This window comes from Schistocerca nitens, chromosome 7, assembly GCF_023898315.1.
Source record: "Schistocerca nitens isolate TAMUIC-IGC-003100 chromosome 7, iqSchNite1.1, whole genome shotgun sequence".
Classification (NCBI taxonomy): Eukaryota; Metazoa; Arthropoda; class Insecta; order Orthoptera; family Acrididae; genus Schistocerca; species Schistocerca nitens.
Window position 1 is genome coordinate 357,669,499 of NC_064620.1, and position 16,461 is coordinate 357,685,959.

The following is a 16,461-nucleotide window of genomic DNA, read 5'->3' on the forward strand; positions in this document are numbered from 1 at the left end:
AGACTGATATCTGTAACATCAGTTTACTGCAGAATCCTTGAAAAACATAGTCCCAGTTCGAATGTAATAAATTAAATTTTCTTAAGACCGAGAAGCTTACGTCTACGTATCAGCATGGTTTTAGAAAGCGTCAGTTGTGTGACACTCAGATTGTCCTTTTCTCACATGAGACACTGCAAACTATGGATGAGCCTAGTATGTTGTCCTTGACGGTGAGTGTGGTCAGAGACAAAGTTATTGTCAGGAGTGCCACAGGTAAGTGTGAAAGGACCGCTGTTATTTTCTGTATACATAAATGATTTGGTGGACAGTGTGGGCAGCAATCTGCAGTTTTTTTCTGATGATACTGTGGTGTACTGTAAGGTGTCAAAGTTGAGTGACTGTAGGAGGATACAAGATGACTCAGACAAAATTTCTTGGTGGTGTGATGACTAGCAGCTAGCTCTAAATGTAGAAAAATGTAAGTCAATGCAGATGAGTAGGAAAAAACACACCCATAATGTTTGGATACAGCATTAGTAGTGTCCTGCCTAACAGAACCACGCCATTTAAATATCTAGGCATAACATTGGAAAGCAATATGAAATTGAAATGGAATGACCACGTGAGGATTGTTGTAGGAAAGGGGAATGGTTGACTTTGGTTTATTGGGAGAATTCTAGAAAAGTGTAGTTCATATGAAGAGGAGACAGTATGTAGGATGCTAGTGCAACCTGTTCTCGAGTACTGCTCAGGTGTTTGACAAAAGAAGACATTGAAGCAATTCAGAGGTGGGCTGCTAGATTGGTTACTGGTAGGTTTGAACAACATGCAAGTGTTATGGAGATACTTCAGGAACTCAAGAGGGAGTCCGTGGAGGGAGGGTGACAGTCTTTTTGAGGAAAACTATTAAGAAAATTTGGAGAACCGGCATTTCAAGCTGACTGCACAACGATTCTGTTGCCTCCGACATTGCACATAAGGACCACGAAGATAAGGTACAAGAAGTTAGGGCTCGTGTGGAGGGATATAGACAGTTGTTTTTCCCTCAATCTATTTGCCAGTGGAACAGAAAGAGAAATGACTGATAGTGGTACAGGATACCATCCATCATGCGGTGTGAGGTGGACTGCAGAATATCGATGTAGATGTAGCCGAGATGTAGAGGAAAGTAAGAATTATAAAGTTGATGCAGTTAGCTTAGTTTAAAAATATAATAATTAGTGAAACACATATTTGAAATTTACAGACAGTTGAACAATTTATCATTAATGTAATTGATGTGATGGATGATCTTATTCTCTGCTCAACGTCTCAAATTCTGGAATCGTGTGAAATAATGTTACCTTCATTTCCTGCACCTTGTTAATTTTGTGTGATATCTAGTATAGTGACTGCCAAAAACCCAACTTTGCGGAAGCATTGAACATTGAATATTAATATGTTACAGTTATCCAAATACCATGAAGCTCTATACTGTAAATTTAATCTTTAATGGACTTTCACAAGCTAACTCAAGGAGATCTTTCTGTGTGTACAGAATTAAGCTCAGATGGAACTGTGGATGCAAATGGAGCATGAATCAGTGAAAATTGTTATTAAACACTGGAAAGTATTTTTTTGAATGATTTGATTAGCTTTGATTTTATACTGCAAGACATTAATTGATACTGCTTTCATTATTTTTATTTTCTGTAGTTGTAATTTTTTCTGAAAGTGTGTGTTTTCTGAAGTGTTGATTATCGCCTTGCCTTGAAAGATTCAATGCAGCAAACTGTTCAAAGATATCACATAAGTATGGTGCTTCAAACAAAACATTCTATTTCCACAAAGTTTTGGAGTACTGGTGTTTCTTTCTTCAAGAGAAGTCTATTTTTTGTCATAATTGGAACTTGCAAGATAATACATAATATATTGTCACAAGAGTAACATCATGAATGACAATAATGCAGCAAAAAAGTGTATTCTGCTTTCATTCCCTCACATAGTATTTTGAAATGTTTGTTTTCACTGGGTAAGTCTTTATACTGTACATAGTCTGTCCCAAAAGTTTCAGGTAGATTTTTTCAAGGAGATTTATTGCTTTTCAATATACAAAACCATAGAAACATTAAAAATATTTTCATTCCACATCTGTGAATCACTGTCACTGCTTTGCTCAGCCTGCACATTCTCCTTGGAAGGTTTCATCATGAACCTCCATAAGGTAGCATACTGAAGCCTCTTTTTCTCCTTCCAATAATATGTGGCAGCGTCCCTTCGAACTTCTCTCCGAAGCAAAAAGAAGTCTGGTGGTACGATGTCAAGGCTGTATGGCGGTTGTGGCAGCGTTTTCATACTGTTCCTAATGAGAGAGTCTTGCACAGTGAGGGCTCAGCACGCTGTCTAGATGCAAAACCCAACTGTTCTTGATGTCTTTTTTGACAATGTTTCACCGTGTCCCTGAACTGAATGAGGGCTTGAGCATAAAATGGAGCTTTGAGGCAAACATTCACTGTGAATCACACCTTTGCAAGTCAGTGAGCCTTGCTTTAACCGTGGATTTGCTCATGCGGCCTGCTTCAGGCAAGGTGAATTTTTCATGTGTTACTGGCTGCTTTGTATTTTTGATTCAGAAATGTACTCAAAAATCCCTTCTCATTGCTCTGTCCCAAAAATTAGGGTCGCTTTTGAGGCATTCCAACAACTCGTGACATTCCAGCACACCAATTTTCTTCTCTTTTCCAACACTTTCGCAGCCACCTTTGCATGTATCTTTCTCATCCCTAATGTCTCTCTCAAAATGGAATAAACTTTAGATTTCAGCATATTACATTTCAGCATATTACAATACTCTGCTAACATTATTTTGCTCATGCTTCTACCCTCATTCAAAGCTTTGTGTATTATCTCCACATTTTTGTGCCTTTGGAATGTCCACTGATATCTGAAGCACTCATTGTCATCAATGTTTTATTGGTCCTCATGAAACATCTGGTGCCTATCATAATTCTTGGCTGTACATGGATTCTCCTTGAAGGCGTGCTGAATCAATCCAACTGTCCCAGAGCTTGATTTTTTGAGGCTAATGTAAAATTTGATTGCATATCACTGCTTTATTAACTACTGCAACTTGAAGCTTGATGCGTCACCAAAACACACATTTTCAGTGAAATGCGATCCTTAGTGCCACTGCCCAGAGGTGACTGAACCAAGTCCCATTCGTTCAAGACACCTCATCATTGTTCCCATCAAAAACAGTATCGCTGTAGCCCTTACGGATCGCTGGACAATTTTATTCTTGAAACTTTTGTGACAAACACTATATTTTTTGCAAGTTCAAAGACTAGATTCAGTTTGGGACTCAGATACTTTGATGTGAGTTGTTCTCAGTGAACGATGCAGTGGGTTCACCCTATATTATTGCAGAACTACTAATTCTTCCAGTTGCCGAAGGTATGGTGAATATCATGATCACCAACAATACTGTCGGTCACAGGATTCTGCACAGAGCAGAGAATCTCAATATATGATTAAATGAAAATGGATTTTGGTTGTAGCATGATTATAAGTATACAAATCTGATTTGTTATTTATGGGTCTTAGATGGTAATACCTTTGTGTAGCACTGTTTTCTTTCTTGTACCACTGTATGAATTAAGACTCAAGATGCTGAACACATTTATGTTTGAAAAGTTTGGAGTGGACATAGTATATTGGTGTTGCCTACTGAAGGTGGTTGTTTGGTGTGCAGCTGGTATGTAGGATTTCAGGATTACTCAAAACAGAGCTCAGGAGCTTGTGCTGATGTCCTCATGCATTCAGCAAAACTTGCTCTTCTTATGCAGCCTATCCAAGAGTTAGTATGCTGCTGGTATCTGGAACCAGGATGACCTTTTTTGAACTGCAGTTTCAAACACGACCAACACTTTACCACTACTGTGTTAGACAATTCTATGAAGAGACCCTGCAGCTTCCTATGGGCTTACTGTACAAATTAACTGAAATTCAATTAATTGCTATAATTATTGTAGCCATCATAAAATGTCCTCTATGTTTTGCTAACTCAGTACAGTGAATGAAACAGTAGACAGTTTTTTCAAGTTAACACACAGTATTTAAGGGCTGAGCTGTTTTCTTGTTCAGCATGTGGTTCCTATTTTGACCAGTGCTTTGAACAATTGCCTTTGTTGCCCTCTATCAGCGACTCCTTTCAAACCTGTTTTCATGTTTTGCTGGTTTATTTCTCTAGGCAGTTACTCGGCTGAAACTCAAAATTCAATTAATAAAAAATTATCCTTAGTGTATGCAGCCATATGCATTGCCATGAAGCGCCAGCACTCCTTGCAAAATAAGTCCTAACTTATCATGTTGCTGTATCTTCTGGAAGTGTACTAATATAGAGCCCTAGCTAGACATCTCAAAAGATTCTCTGCATGACCTTATCAGTGGTGGTGACAATGGGTGATTTCATTCCATTCATTTTCTCTTAAATTCAAGTTTATGACGTTGCCATCAAAACTAGTCCATTGTCAGATTTGGTTTAAGCCCGTTTAAAAAATGAAAATTAATAGCAGTTAATTTAATTGGATGGATAAAAAAATGTACTTGCCAATTGGTGGCAGGAGGAAACACATATAAAGGTTAAAGAAATGTGCGGGATTTCTAAGCCAGTGGCTCATTCTCCTAGCAGAAAGTTTGAAGGGGAAGGGAAGTGGGTGAAAGAAAATGACAGGTGAGGTTTAGGAAATGGGGAGAGTTCAGAAAAGTTGCCCAGAACCCCGGGTCACAGGAAACTTACCAGACGGGATGAGGAGGAAAGAGTCTAAGTCTTTCCTTGTCATTGTGTCTGGTAAATCTTGCCTGACCCAGGATTCTGGGCCACTTTTCCGAACTCTGAATTCACCAGTCTTTTCCTTCATCCCTCTTCAACCCTTCTCCCAGAAGAAGGAGCCACAGTTCCATAACTCGCACATTTCTTCAACCTTTACATGTTTTTTCTCCTGCCACCAATTGGTTAGTGGATTTTTTTTATCTATCCAATTATGTTATATTTTCAAAAACTGAGTTTTTTTATTCATAAATTAATGGTAAGAAGCATATAGATTCTGATTCTATTGTGAATTAATAATACTAATGAAAACAGTACGGTAATGTGCATTCTGTATATTTGTTATACAAATGCGAAGTTTTTGCTTTTCTGGTGAAATATTTATACTAATGTAAACAATAAGCCACTGTTTTGTATATATGGCATGAGGGAGATGACATGGTGTCAGTACTTGCAATATCGTGTGTGCATGTGTGTGTGTGTGTGTGTGTGTGTGTGTGTGTGTGTGTGTGTGTGTGGAGGGTGGGGGGGATAAATAATTTACAGAAAATTTAATATGGAATAATGGAAAAGAAAATGTAAATTATCCAGTAGTAGAGGCTAAAATCTTCTGGTTTAATACTGAGTGAGTCTTCAAGAAAATTTTCAGTTCTAATCAAATAACAGCAACAATTGTACTTTTATTTTTGATTACCATGACAGATTTTGGCCAACAAGGCAATTTTCAAGTGATTGTGAGTTTAGCATTTAAGTTAGCTTTGGTGGCTGAGACTGGTTGTGGTTGGTTGATTGGTTAGTTAGTTTCATGTTTCATGGATCATTTGTACAGTAAATCATGATGTGGAATGAGTCATTTTACATTCTTATCACAAATTACTTCAAATATGTGTACATGCTGATCATTTGTGAATTTTTATTATTTATTTATTTATTTATTATTATTATTATTATTATTATTATTATTAGTAGTAGTAGTAGTAGTAACAAAAGTAAATACAGATGTGAGTTAGTAATTCCTATCCGCCATATTTACACATTACAATAATAGAAATTCTTCTATGGAAGGGAAGGAGGTGTCAAGGAAAAACTTCTTCAGTTTTTTTCAGATTTTACTTTGCTGTGTGTTTGTCAGACATTTTATATCACTGGGTAAGTGATCAAAAATTTTAGTTGTGGCATTGTCCATCACTTTTTGTGCTAAAGACAATCTTAACACAGAGTAATAAATGTAAATTTTTCTTCTGGTATTGTAATTATGTACACCATTGTTTCTCTTGACCTGCAATGGGTTATTTTCAACAAAATTAATGAGGGAATAAATATACTCTGAAGAGTAGTGAAAATGCGTTTAGTCCTTAAAGAGATGTCTACAAGATGATCATGAGTGAGCACCACATATTATTCTTACAGTACGTTTTTGAACATTGAAGACTTTCTTTCTTAAGAGATGAGTTAGCCCAGAACATTATTCCATATGACATTAATGAACGAAAATATGCAAAATGCATCAACTTTCTGATTTATCTCCCCCCAACATTTGCAATGATTCTAAGTGTGCATATTGTTTTAGGAGTCCCAAAATGTGCTTTTCCCAGTTTGAAAAAAAATTTGCAACTGGTGCTGTTATTTGATTCCAAGTAATTACTACAGTTGTGGACCCTGCACTGTCATGCAACACAACCTATACAAAATTTTTCTGTGTTTATTATCTGGTCTATTGTGATTGAATTGTTTGAATATAACAACAGAGAATTAAATACAATTTATGCTGTTTATACAAGAACTTAGGTTATCAACACAACAAATGTGGTGGTGTCCTATTGACTGGGTTGAATCGTTTCTTCGTCTCTGAAGTCAGCTTTCTTTGTTCAAATAGGAAAAAAAGCATTTGAATGTCCAATATGCAAGGAAACATTTGAGCACGTATTGGCATTGAAGGATCATGTACAGATTCATTCAACTGATGGCCTCTTTACCTGCCCGCACTGTAGTAAGGTAAGGACATATAATATGTTTGTAGAGAGATCACTTTAGTATGGCTGATATTTGTATTAGGGGCATTAGGCCATGGTTCAAGCATAATTGTCTGCTAAGTGTTTCATCTTCCAGTGCTGGAGCAATCATCAGAGGCTTTAATGACTCAGAAAGCAATTACAGATTCAAAAAAGCTCTGAATTGTTTATGTGCATCCATGCAACACTTTGTTTGTTACGTCATTAGACCAATGCATAAGATCATGGAGTTACAACGACGTGTACTATGGAGCTTGTTGTGGAGAAGAATGGTTTTTTTTTTTTTTTTTAGCATTAAGGTACACAACATGTCGAATTTCAATTGTTCTTCTTTTCCATTGATATTGGCTACTATGATAATTATTAGGTGACACGAAAACCACAGTGTCATAGAGAGACGACGAATTTGGTGGTTTCCTGGTCCTAGTGCATGATATGCTTTCGCTGATTTATCTGCCTTGCCCAGGTGACAATCACTGTTCTCCACTCCCTTCCCCATAACAAGCTCAGTAGCATACATTGGTGCAATTCCATAGTCTTAGGCAGCAGTTTGATGATGTCGTGAACCAACCATTGTGTGAATAAATATGAACAGTTTGGCTTGCTGAGTTTGGTTGAGTCAGTAACAGCTTTCTCACAGTTGTTAAAGACACTGATTGGAAGATGAAACGTTAGGTGGAGAATTATGCCTAGGACCACAGCCTAATGCCCATAATTCAAATATCAGCAATGTAGCAAATACTAGCCGTGAAAGCATGCATTCTGCGATCACATTAATAATTTTAGTCACTGTTGAGTATGATGATCGTGCCTGTGGTGTCCATATAGTACTATACCAAAACTTTTAAAAAATACCAAGTTAAGTGAAATATGTTAATAACTGTTTCAGGTTTTTGATGGTTATTGCTTGATCAGGAAACACATCCGTGCATTTCACAATGACCGCAAACATGTATGCATTTGCTGTGGCAAGCCATTCCCTACCCAGGATAAATTGCGCATGCATATGCTCAAGTTAGTATAAAGTCCTTCAGATTTCTAGGTAATGTGAAGAAATTAAATTGTAAGGCAGATTGAAATTAGTGTTGTATACGAATTAAATAAATTTTTTCTATAGGAAACTTAATATTTTTAGCTATTTCCAAGTCTACTGTGGTACAGTGATGAATTGAGAAACTGTTGAATTGTAGTAATGGTAGATTGATGTTCCGAAAAATAGTTGGATATATTGATTATATTCTTGTGGATGAACAACTTATGAACTATAATTGTTGCAAATGTGGTTTTCCTTTCTCAACTGTATTTTATCCCCCCCCCCTCCCCCCCCCCCCCCCCACACACACACACACCGCCCACCCACACCTCTCTCTCTCTCTCTCTCTCTCTCTCTCTGTGTGTGTGTGTGTGTGTGTGTGTGTGTGTGTGTGTGTGTGTGTGTGTGTGTGTGTGTACTTTTGTTTGTATTAATTGCCATGACATTTATTCTGACAGGCACTCAGATCATCGAGAGTTTTTGTGTGCCAACTGTGGAAAGCAGTTCAAACGTAAGGACAAGTTGAAAGAACACATGAAACGTATGCATTCAGCAGAACGTGAACGACATTGTGAAAATGAACAGGAGGATAAAACTGCCAGTCTAAACAATATTAAGGAAAAGTCACTGATTATGGAATTAGCAGAAAAAGTTGCTTTTGATGCTTCGGTGCCAGGCCGGAAGAATGATGGGAGGTCACCATCACAGGTGGGCAATAATATTTTCAAATTTTTATTTTGCATGTATGCAGATTCCAAAACAAAAGAACACTTTTTTAAATGTCATTTGACTTAAGTTCATGAAATACTACTTAAAAAATTTCAATCTTTCATTCACTGTGTACATAGTTCCTTCGTTCTTACCGTTATTTCTTACCAAATGAATTACCGTATTTACTCGAATTTAAGCCGCACTCGAATCTAAGCCGCACCTGAAATCTGAGACTCGAAATTCAACGAAATTCAAGGGGGGAGAAAAGTTTTAGGCCGCACCTTCAAATCGAAACAAAGTTGGTCCATTGTAATATGAGACACAATTTAGGTCAAATGAATGACGATACAGCTATAGTAGTTTGGTTCGAGTCGCAAGCCTAGCAGTTAAGCTTTACCAGGTAGCCGTTGCTATGCGTCAGGCGCTCCGTCCATATTTATACGGGTACCCTTCCTTTTTCACGTGCTTCATCTGGTTTGAATTGATTGCTTATTTTTCTTTGATCTGATAAGTGCCGTTTTCTTTGTTAAATGTGTTTACGTCACTCAAAGCTGAAAATGCATTTGTGTCATTAGCGAAACAATGGCAAGAGACTGCTATTTGTTGTTACTTACACTGCTGCTTTCTTTGATAATGATCAACAAGAACCAAATAATAGACTGCATATGATAGAAGATGTCCTGAATGAGAGTTTAGCGAAAATTTTTCTCCGTTTGAAAATCTTTGCAGACACCTCTTACATTCTGCACAGAAATTAGAGTCATCTTAGATTTAAAAATCTAGTCAGTTGTCATGCTTCATTTCTGACTGTATCACTATTCGGCGTAAGAATAATACAAATATAAACATGGCATGATATGTATATTCTTCCACGTTTGCTGTTGTATCACTCTAGTTTCGTAGTTTATTAGGCAGACAGGATTTAAATGAGATAGCAGCAAACACGAAACAATACATGGCAAAATGTTTATATTCGAATTATTCTTATGGAGCAGAGAATACTGCTTGTGATTCACGATTCATAAAAGTTCCTATTAGCAACCATCTCTTCTCACAGGTAGGAAAAAATTCAGAACACACAGTTGGCCATATTGACAAACATCCCAAATAGTCTTGCCAGTCGGATTTTCATAGTGCATTGAAATGCTGCTACATTCGAAGATGAACAATACGGAATTTGTATTTACTTCGTTGGATAATGTATGAAAATGCAGTGGTCGAAACTCAGGGCGGAGAAAAAAAGCTCGTCTTCCATCTTTTTTTTTTTTTTAATTTATTTACTGACGCAGAGGTTTTGGTGCCAGTATTTATCTTTGTGCCTGCGAAGCGCTACATATATTTGACGACAGAAGTTAGTTGTGGCGGCATCTACCAGCATCTTTCAGAACTTCCGCTTTGTGCTCGATTCTAAGCCGCAGGTGGTTTTTTGGATTACAAAAACCGGAAAAAAAGTGCGGCTTAGATTCGAGTAAATACGGTAGTAGTAAAATGATGAGTTTGTAAAAAACATTTTTCACAATACAGCAGGCTCCTTTTGCATATTTGTAGTTAATGGTAATTTATTGGGTAAAGTTCACGTGACTTGGAGTGTCTCAGGAAAGTGTGATGGGGCCACTCTTGTTCTGTATATACATAAATGATCTGCCTAGGGTTTGCTGGCGATTTAGCTCTCTTAGCCCTTGACATGGAAGAAGTTCGTGCTAAGATCACAAGTCTTCAGAAAATTGCTTCAAAAATAGGATTACAAATATTGCAATGAGAAAACTGAAATCATGCCCATGATACCTCTTCGCATGGATAAAATCTTCATAAATGATCAAGCAATTAACATAGTTCTACAATTTTAATATCTTAGAGAAATTAGTTTGCACAACTTGGGTGAAAAAGCAACATCGTTAAATTGAACCAACAAAATGAAAAAAAGCACAATTTCTAACCTGGTCAACATATAATAAGAAATGCCTATCAATAGACATTAAGATCCAACATTACAAAACTGTAACTCTCCTGGAAGAAACTTCCAAATTAAAAATGAAGGAAGAACTGATCAACTCCTCAATATTGAATGAAGAATTATCAAAACATGCATACCAGCTTGATGGAGTCTGGAGAATCTTCCCTAATGAAACTGTCTATTGTAAGATTGACGCAATCACCAGCACAATGAAGAAGAAAAGAATCTCATATTTATTTCATGTCTTATGACTGCCTGACAACAGGATTTTAAAACAATTAGTGATGAAAAGTCTCAGAAAGAAGACAGGAGGATAGTGGGTCAAAGACATTCAGGAAGATCTTGAAGCACTCAGAATTACTGATGCAGAGAACAGAAACAAAATTAACACTCCTTATGAATCATAAATTTTCAGCAGAAATGATGCACAGAAGATCGGTAGAGATTTCAGACGAGTTAAGAAAATTGCGTTCGGAACGAATGGAAAAAGTACTGGGCTGAGTGCAAGAAGCAGGTTGTCCAATCTTCAAAGAGAAAATGAACATGGTATGACTCAAGTGGTCCAATGTGGCCAATCAAGTTAATAATAATAATAATAATAATAATAATAATAATAATAAATGATCTTGTGGACAGGGTGAGCAGCAATCTACAGCTGTTTGCCTGACAACACTGCAGTGTATGGGAAGTTGTTGCTGAGGAACTGTAAGTGGATATAAGATGACTTAGAATTTCTAGTGGTGTGACGAACCCAACATGCTCTAAATGTAGAAAAATGTATGTTAGGGCAGATGAATAGGAAAAGCAATCTTTAATATTCAAATGCAGCATTAGTAGTGTGCTGCTCAACACAGTGACATTGATTAAATACATAGATGTAACATTGCAAAGCAATATGGAATGCAATGAGCATGTAAGGTTAGTAGTAGGGAAGGAGAATGGTTAGCTTTGGATTATTGGGAGAATTTTAAGAAAGTGTAGCTTATCTAAATAGAAGACTGCATGTAGAACACTAATGGGACCCACTCTTGAGTACTGCTGGAGTGTTTGGGATCCTCAGCTTGTTGGATTAAAGGAGGACATTGAAGCAGTTCAGAGAGGCATGCTGCTAGATTTGTTACCGGTAGGTTCAATCAATATGCAAGTACAGGCTGAGTCTAAAAGGACTTTACGGCTTCAGAATGATATATAATTTTATTGAATAGATTACAGAATCAGTAGATGGATCATTTTGTAGCAAAGAACCTCAAGTTTGAGTCCCATAGTACATCAGTACCCCATTCCTCCACCAGGAGCACCAGCTTAGTGCACAGTTAAAATGGCTACTTTCACTGCTGCAGTACATGCTCACTGGGTGTTTTGGTTTCATCAAATGAACTCTGCAACAACTGTTCAGCGTAGATTTCACATAGTATGTGCTAAAGAGCCTTCAAGTGTGCCAACAATTTACCCTTTCACAAGAACGTTGTTGAGACACGTTGTTCACTGTGACATGATAAATCACCAGGTCACCCACATGTTGATTACGTCAGATGTGGAGAGCTTTTAACCGCAGTTCACAAAAATCAACATGACGTGCATCTGGCGAGACTGGCATTCTGCAAGAGACTGTTTGGTGAGTACTGCGTGGACATGTGCACTTGCAATTGTCACAAAGGCACAGCACATTAGTGGTGCAGGTAAAGTTGCAGTGTGGAAATGTTGCATTTGGTAGAAGATTACTAGATATTGCTGAACACTATAATCTTCAGTGATGAGTCACCATTTCATATCAGTGGTGTGGTGAACACACACAACTGCAGGATATGGGGCAGCAAAAATCCACATGCAACTGTCTAACATGTTCATGACAGCCTCAAAGTTAATGTGCTTTGTGCCCTTTATCAAACTGAAAATGTACAGCCCTATCTTCTTCATGGAAAAAACTGTTACTGACATTTTGTATCAGGATATGCTTGGTAACATTTTAATTCCACAGATTGATGAAGATGACTGATATAGGATGATTTATACCAAGCAAGACATTGCACCCCCTAATTTCCTCACAGAAGTTCAGGTTTCCCCGATAAATGCTTACCAGGTTGGTGGATTGGCTGTAAAGGGCCAATAGCATGGTCACCTCGCTTCCAAGACTTTTCACCACCAGATTTCTTTTTCTGGGGTTCCATTAAAGATAGTATATATGTTCCTCCCCTACAAAACAATTTAGCCAACCTGAAAAAATTGAATCTACACTGCCATTGCACAAGTTACGCCCAATTTTCTGCAAAGAGTGTGGGAAAAAATTGATTACCACTGGGATGTTTGCCGCATCCCAAATGGTGGTCACATCTAACCAAAATGACACTTGATGCTTTTATGTGAAACTTGAGGTGGTTTGCTATAAAATGACATATCCTTCCGATCCTGTAAATTATTTTTGTAAGTTTCTATATCATTCCAAAGTTGTAATGTCCTTTTTAACTTACCCTGTATTATGGAGATGGTCCATGAATTGCTGGCCAGTATTTACTTTACAACAACAACTGACACATGGTTTGGTAAATTTGAAGGAAAATTTATATTTCCTTGTACATATCTACTAAAACATTTTAAAGCAACTATACTTTTACAGTATCAGTGTGCAGAAAAAGGTGTCACTAAGAAATTTGTGCAATATTTTTTGGGGTTTTGTAAGAGAGAAGATGAGATTATTTTCACAAAACGCTGTTGAGGAAATTTAGAGAACAGGCATTTGAAGCTGACTGCAGAATAGTTCTATTATTGCCAACATACATTTTGTGTAAGGACCACGAAAATAAGACAGGAGAAATTAAGACTCATACAGAAGGATACAGATGGTCCTTTTTCCCTGCTTAATTTTTTGGTGGAGCAGGAAAGGAAATGACTAGTTGTGGTATGTGATATCCTCCACCATGCACCATATGGTGGCTTGCGGAGTGTGAATGTAGGTATGGATGTAGATGTAGATGGTTGCATTGATACAAACTGGCTGGCTTTTCCTCACAGTACGAATCCACATAGACCCTTCACTGCAATTACCAACTCTGAAAATGGTGAGCTATCATCTGTGAAATGAAAATATTAGGGTTTGAGTTCTTGCCAGGCTTACAGATTTCATCTGTCAGTTAAGTTCACATTGTACGCTCATTAGGAAGTGGAAGTTTAAATCCAGAGATCAACAGAGTACATTTTGTGGCATACCTTTATGTATCAGTTGCTTGATATTACTTTTACGATAAAGTACACTTCAGATGTGCCCTGATACACACCAGGCATTCCAAAGAGTCGGTGTTTTCATGGTGCTGGATTCATTCTTCTTTTATGTACTTATGGAGCAAGAAAAATTGTATTATATTAGTAATTTTTGTGTTGTTTCTTCCATCTAATAGTTATTTTTTGACATTTAATTTTTCTCCTTTTTATGTTTAGAAGACAAGCATACTCAACATTTAATTCACATAAAAGATGTATCATTTACTATTTTCAGTGCAGTGAAAATGTAAAGATGTGTGAATTTTTTAGTATCAGTGTGTATTTTGCACACAAAAACATTAAAGCATCTCATTTTTTTGTCAAATGATGATTGTTGTCTATCTTATAAGAAAATTGGCAGGAAGTAATACACTCTTAAGACAAAAAAATGGTGCATGAAGTACTTATCCAAATGGGACAGAAATCGGTAGATGGTGGTGGTGGTTAGTGTTTAACGTCCCATCGACAACGAGGTCATTAGAGACGGAGCGCAAGCTCGGGTTAGGGAAGGATTGGGAAGGAAATCGGCCGTGCCCTTTCAAAGGAACCATCCAGGCATTTGCCTGAAACGATTTAGGGAAATCACGGAAAACCTAAATCAGGATGGCTGGAGACGGGATTGAACCGTCGTCCTCCCGAATGCGAGTCCAGTGTGCTAACCACTGCGCCACCTCGCTCGGTCGGTAGATGAGATGTACATGTACAGACAAGCAAATGAGTTGTGTTGTGGTCTTCAGTCCAAAGACTGGTTTGATGCAGCTCTCCATGCTACTCTATCCTGTGCTGCAAGTTTCTTCTTCTCCGAGTAACTACTGCAACTTACATCCTTCTGAATCTGCCTAGTGTATTCATCTCTTGGTCTCCCTCTACGATTTTTACCCTCCACGCTTCCCTCCATCTCTAAATCGGTAATCTCTTGATGCTGCAGAACATTTTCTACTAACCGATCCCTTCTTCTAGTTAAATTGTGCCGCAAATTCCTCTTCTCTCCGATTCTATTCAGTACCTCCTCATTAGTTATGTGATCTATCCATCTAATCTTCAGCATTCTTCTGTAGCACCACATTTCGAAAGTTTCTATTCTCTTCTTGTCTAAACTATTTATCGTCCACTTTTCACTTCCATACATGGCTACACTCCATACAAATACTTTCAGAAATGACTTCCTGACACTTAAATCTATACTCAATGGTAACAAATTTCTCTTCTTCAGAAACGCTTTCCTTGCCATTGACAGTCTACATTTTATATCTTCTCTACTTCGACCATCATCAGTTATTTTGCTCCCCAAATAGCAAAACTCCTTTACCACTTTAAGTGTCTCATTTCCTAATGTAATTCCCTCAGCGTCACCCGTCTTAATTCGACTACATTCCATTATCTTCTTTTTGCTTTTGTTGATGTTCATCTTATATCCTCCTTTCAAGACACTGTTCATTCCGTGTTAGTATTTTGCAGCTGTGGCTTATTAAACTGATAGTTCAGTAATTATCACACCTGTCAACACCTGCTTTCTTTGGGATTGGAATTATTATATTCTTCTTGAAGTCTGAGGGTATTTCACCTGTCTCATACATCTTGCTCACCAGATGGTAGTGTTTTGTCATAGCTGGCTCTCCCAAGGCTCTGTGAAATTCTTCATGCAGTATCACATATCCCATTTCATCTTCACTTACATCCTCTTCCATTTCCATAACATTGCCATCAAGTACATCACCCTTGTATAGACCCTCTATGCACTCCTTCCACCTTTCTGGTTTCCCTTCTTTGCTTAGAACTGGTTTTCCATCTTAGCTCTTGATATTCTTACAGGTAGTTCTCTTCTCCAAAGGTCTCTTTAATTATTCTGTAGGCAGTATCTGTTTTATCCCTAGTGATATATGCCTCTACAGCCTTAAGTTTGTCCTCTAGCCATTTCTGCTTAACCATTTTGTACTTCTTGTGGATCTTATTTGTGAGACATTTGTATTCCTTTTCGTCTACTTCATTTTTTTTATTTTCTCCTTTCATCAATTAAATTCAATATTTCTTCCATTACCCAAGGATTTCTATTACCCCTCGGCTTTTTACCTACTTGATCCTCTGCTGCCTTCACTGTTTCATCTCTCACAGCTACCCATTCTTCTTCTACTGTATTTCATTCCCCTGTTCCTGTCAATCATTCCCTAATGCTCTCTCTGAAACTCTCTACTGCCTCTGGTTCTTTCAGTTTATCCAGGTCCCATCTTTTTAAATTCCCACCTCCTTGCAGTTTCTTCAGTTTTCCTCTACAGTTCATAACCAATAGATTGTGGGCAGAGTCCACATCCACCCCTGGAAATGTCTTACAATTTAAAACCTGGTTCCTAAATCTTTGTCGTACAATTATATGATCTATCTGAAACCTTCCAGTGTCTCCAGGCCTCTTCCATGTATACAACCTTCTTCCATGATTCTCAAACCAAGTGTTAGCTATGATCAAGTTATACTCTGTGCAAAATTCTACCAGACGGCTTCCTCTTTCATTCCTTGTCCCCATTCTGTATTCACCTACTACTTTTCCTTCTCTTCCTTTTCCTACTGTTGAATTCCAGTCCCCCATGACTATTAAATTTTTGTCTCCTTTAACTATCTGAATAATTTCTTTTATCTCATCATACATTTCTTTAATCTCCTGATCATTTGCGGTGCTAGTTGGCATATAAACTTGTGCTACTGTGGTAGGTGT

At 37.6% G+C, this 16,461-nt stretch overlaps 1 protein-coding gene across 4 annotated transcripts in view; it reads left to right on the forward strand.

Moving 5' to 3' along the window:
* The window catches only part of LOC126194770 (PR domain zinc finger protein 10-like), a 208,324-nt gene that overhangs the window by 129,165 nt on the left and 62,698 nt on the right, over positions 1-16,461 (forward strand). For all 4 annotated transcript variants that reach the window (XM_049933056.1, XM_049933055.1, XM_049933057.1 and 1 more), the window contains 3 exons: positions 6,666-6,784; positions 7,691-7,815; positions 8,293-8,542. In XM_049933056.1, the coding sequence (XP_049789013.1) occupies positions 6,666-6,784; positions 7,691-7,815; positions 8,293-8,542 (494 nt within the window). The remainder of the gene's footprint in view (positions 1-6,665; positions 6,785-7,690; positions 7,816-8,292; positions 8,543-16,461) is intronic.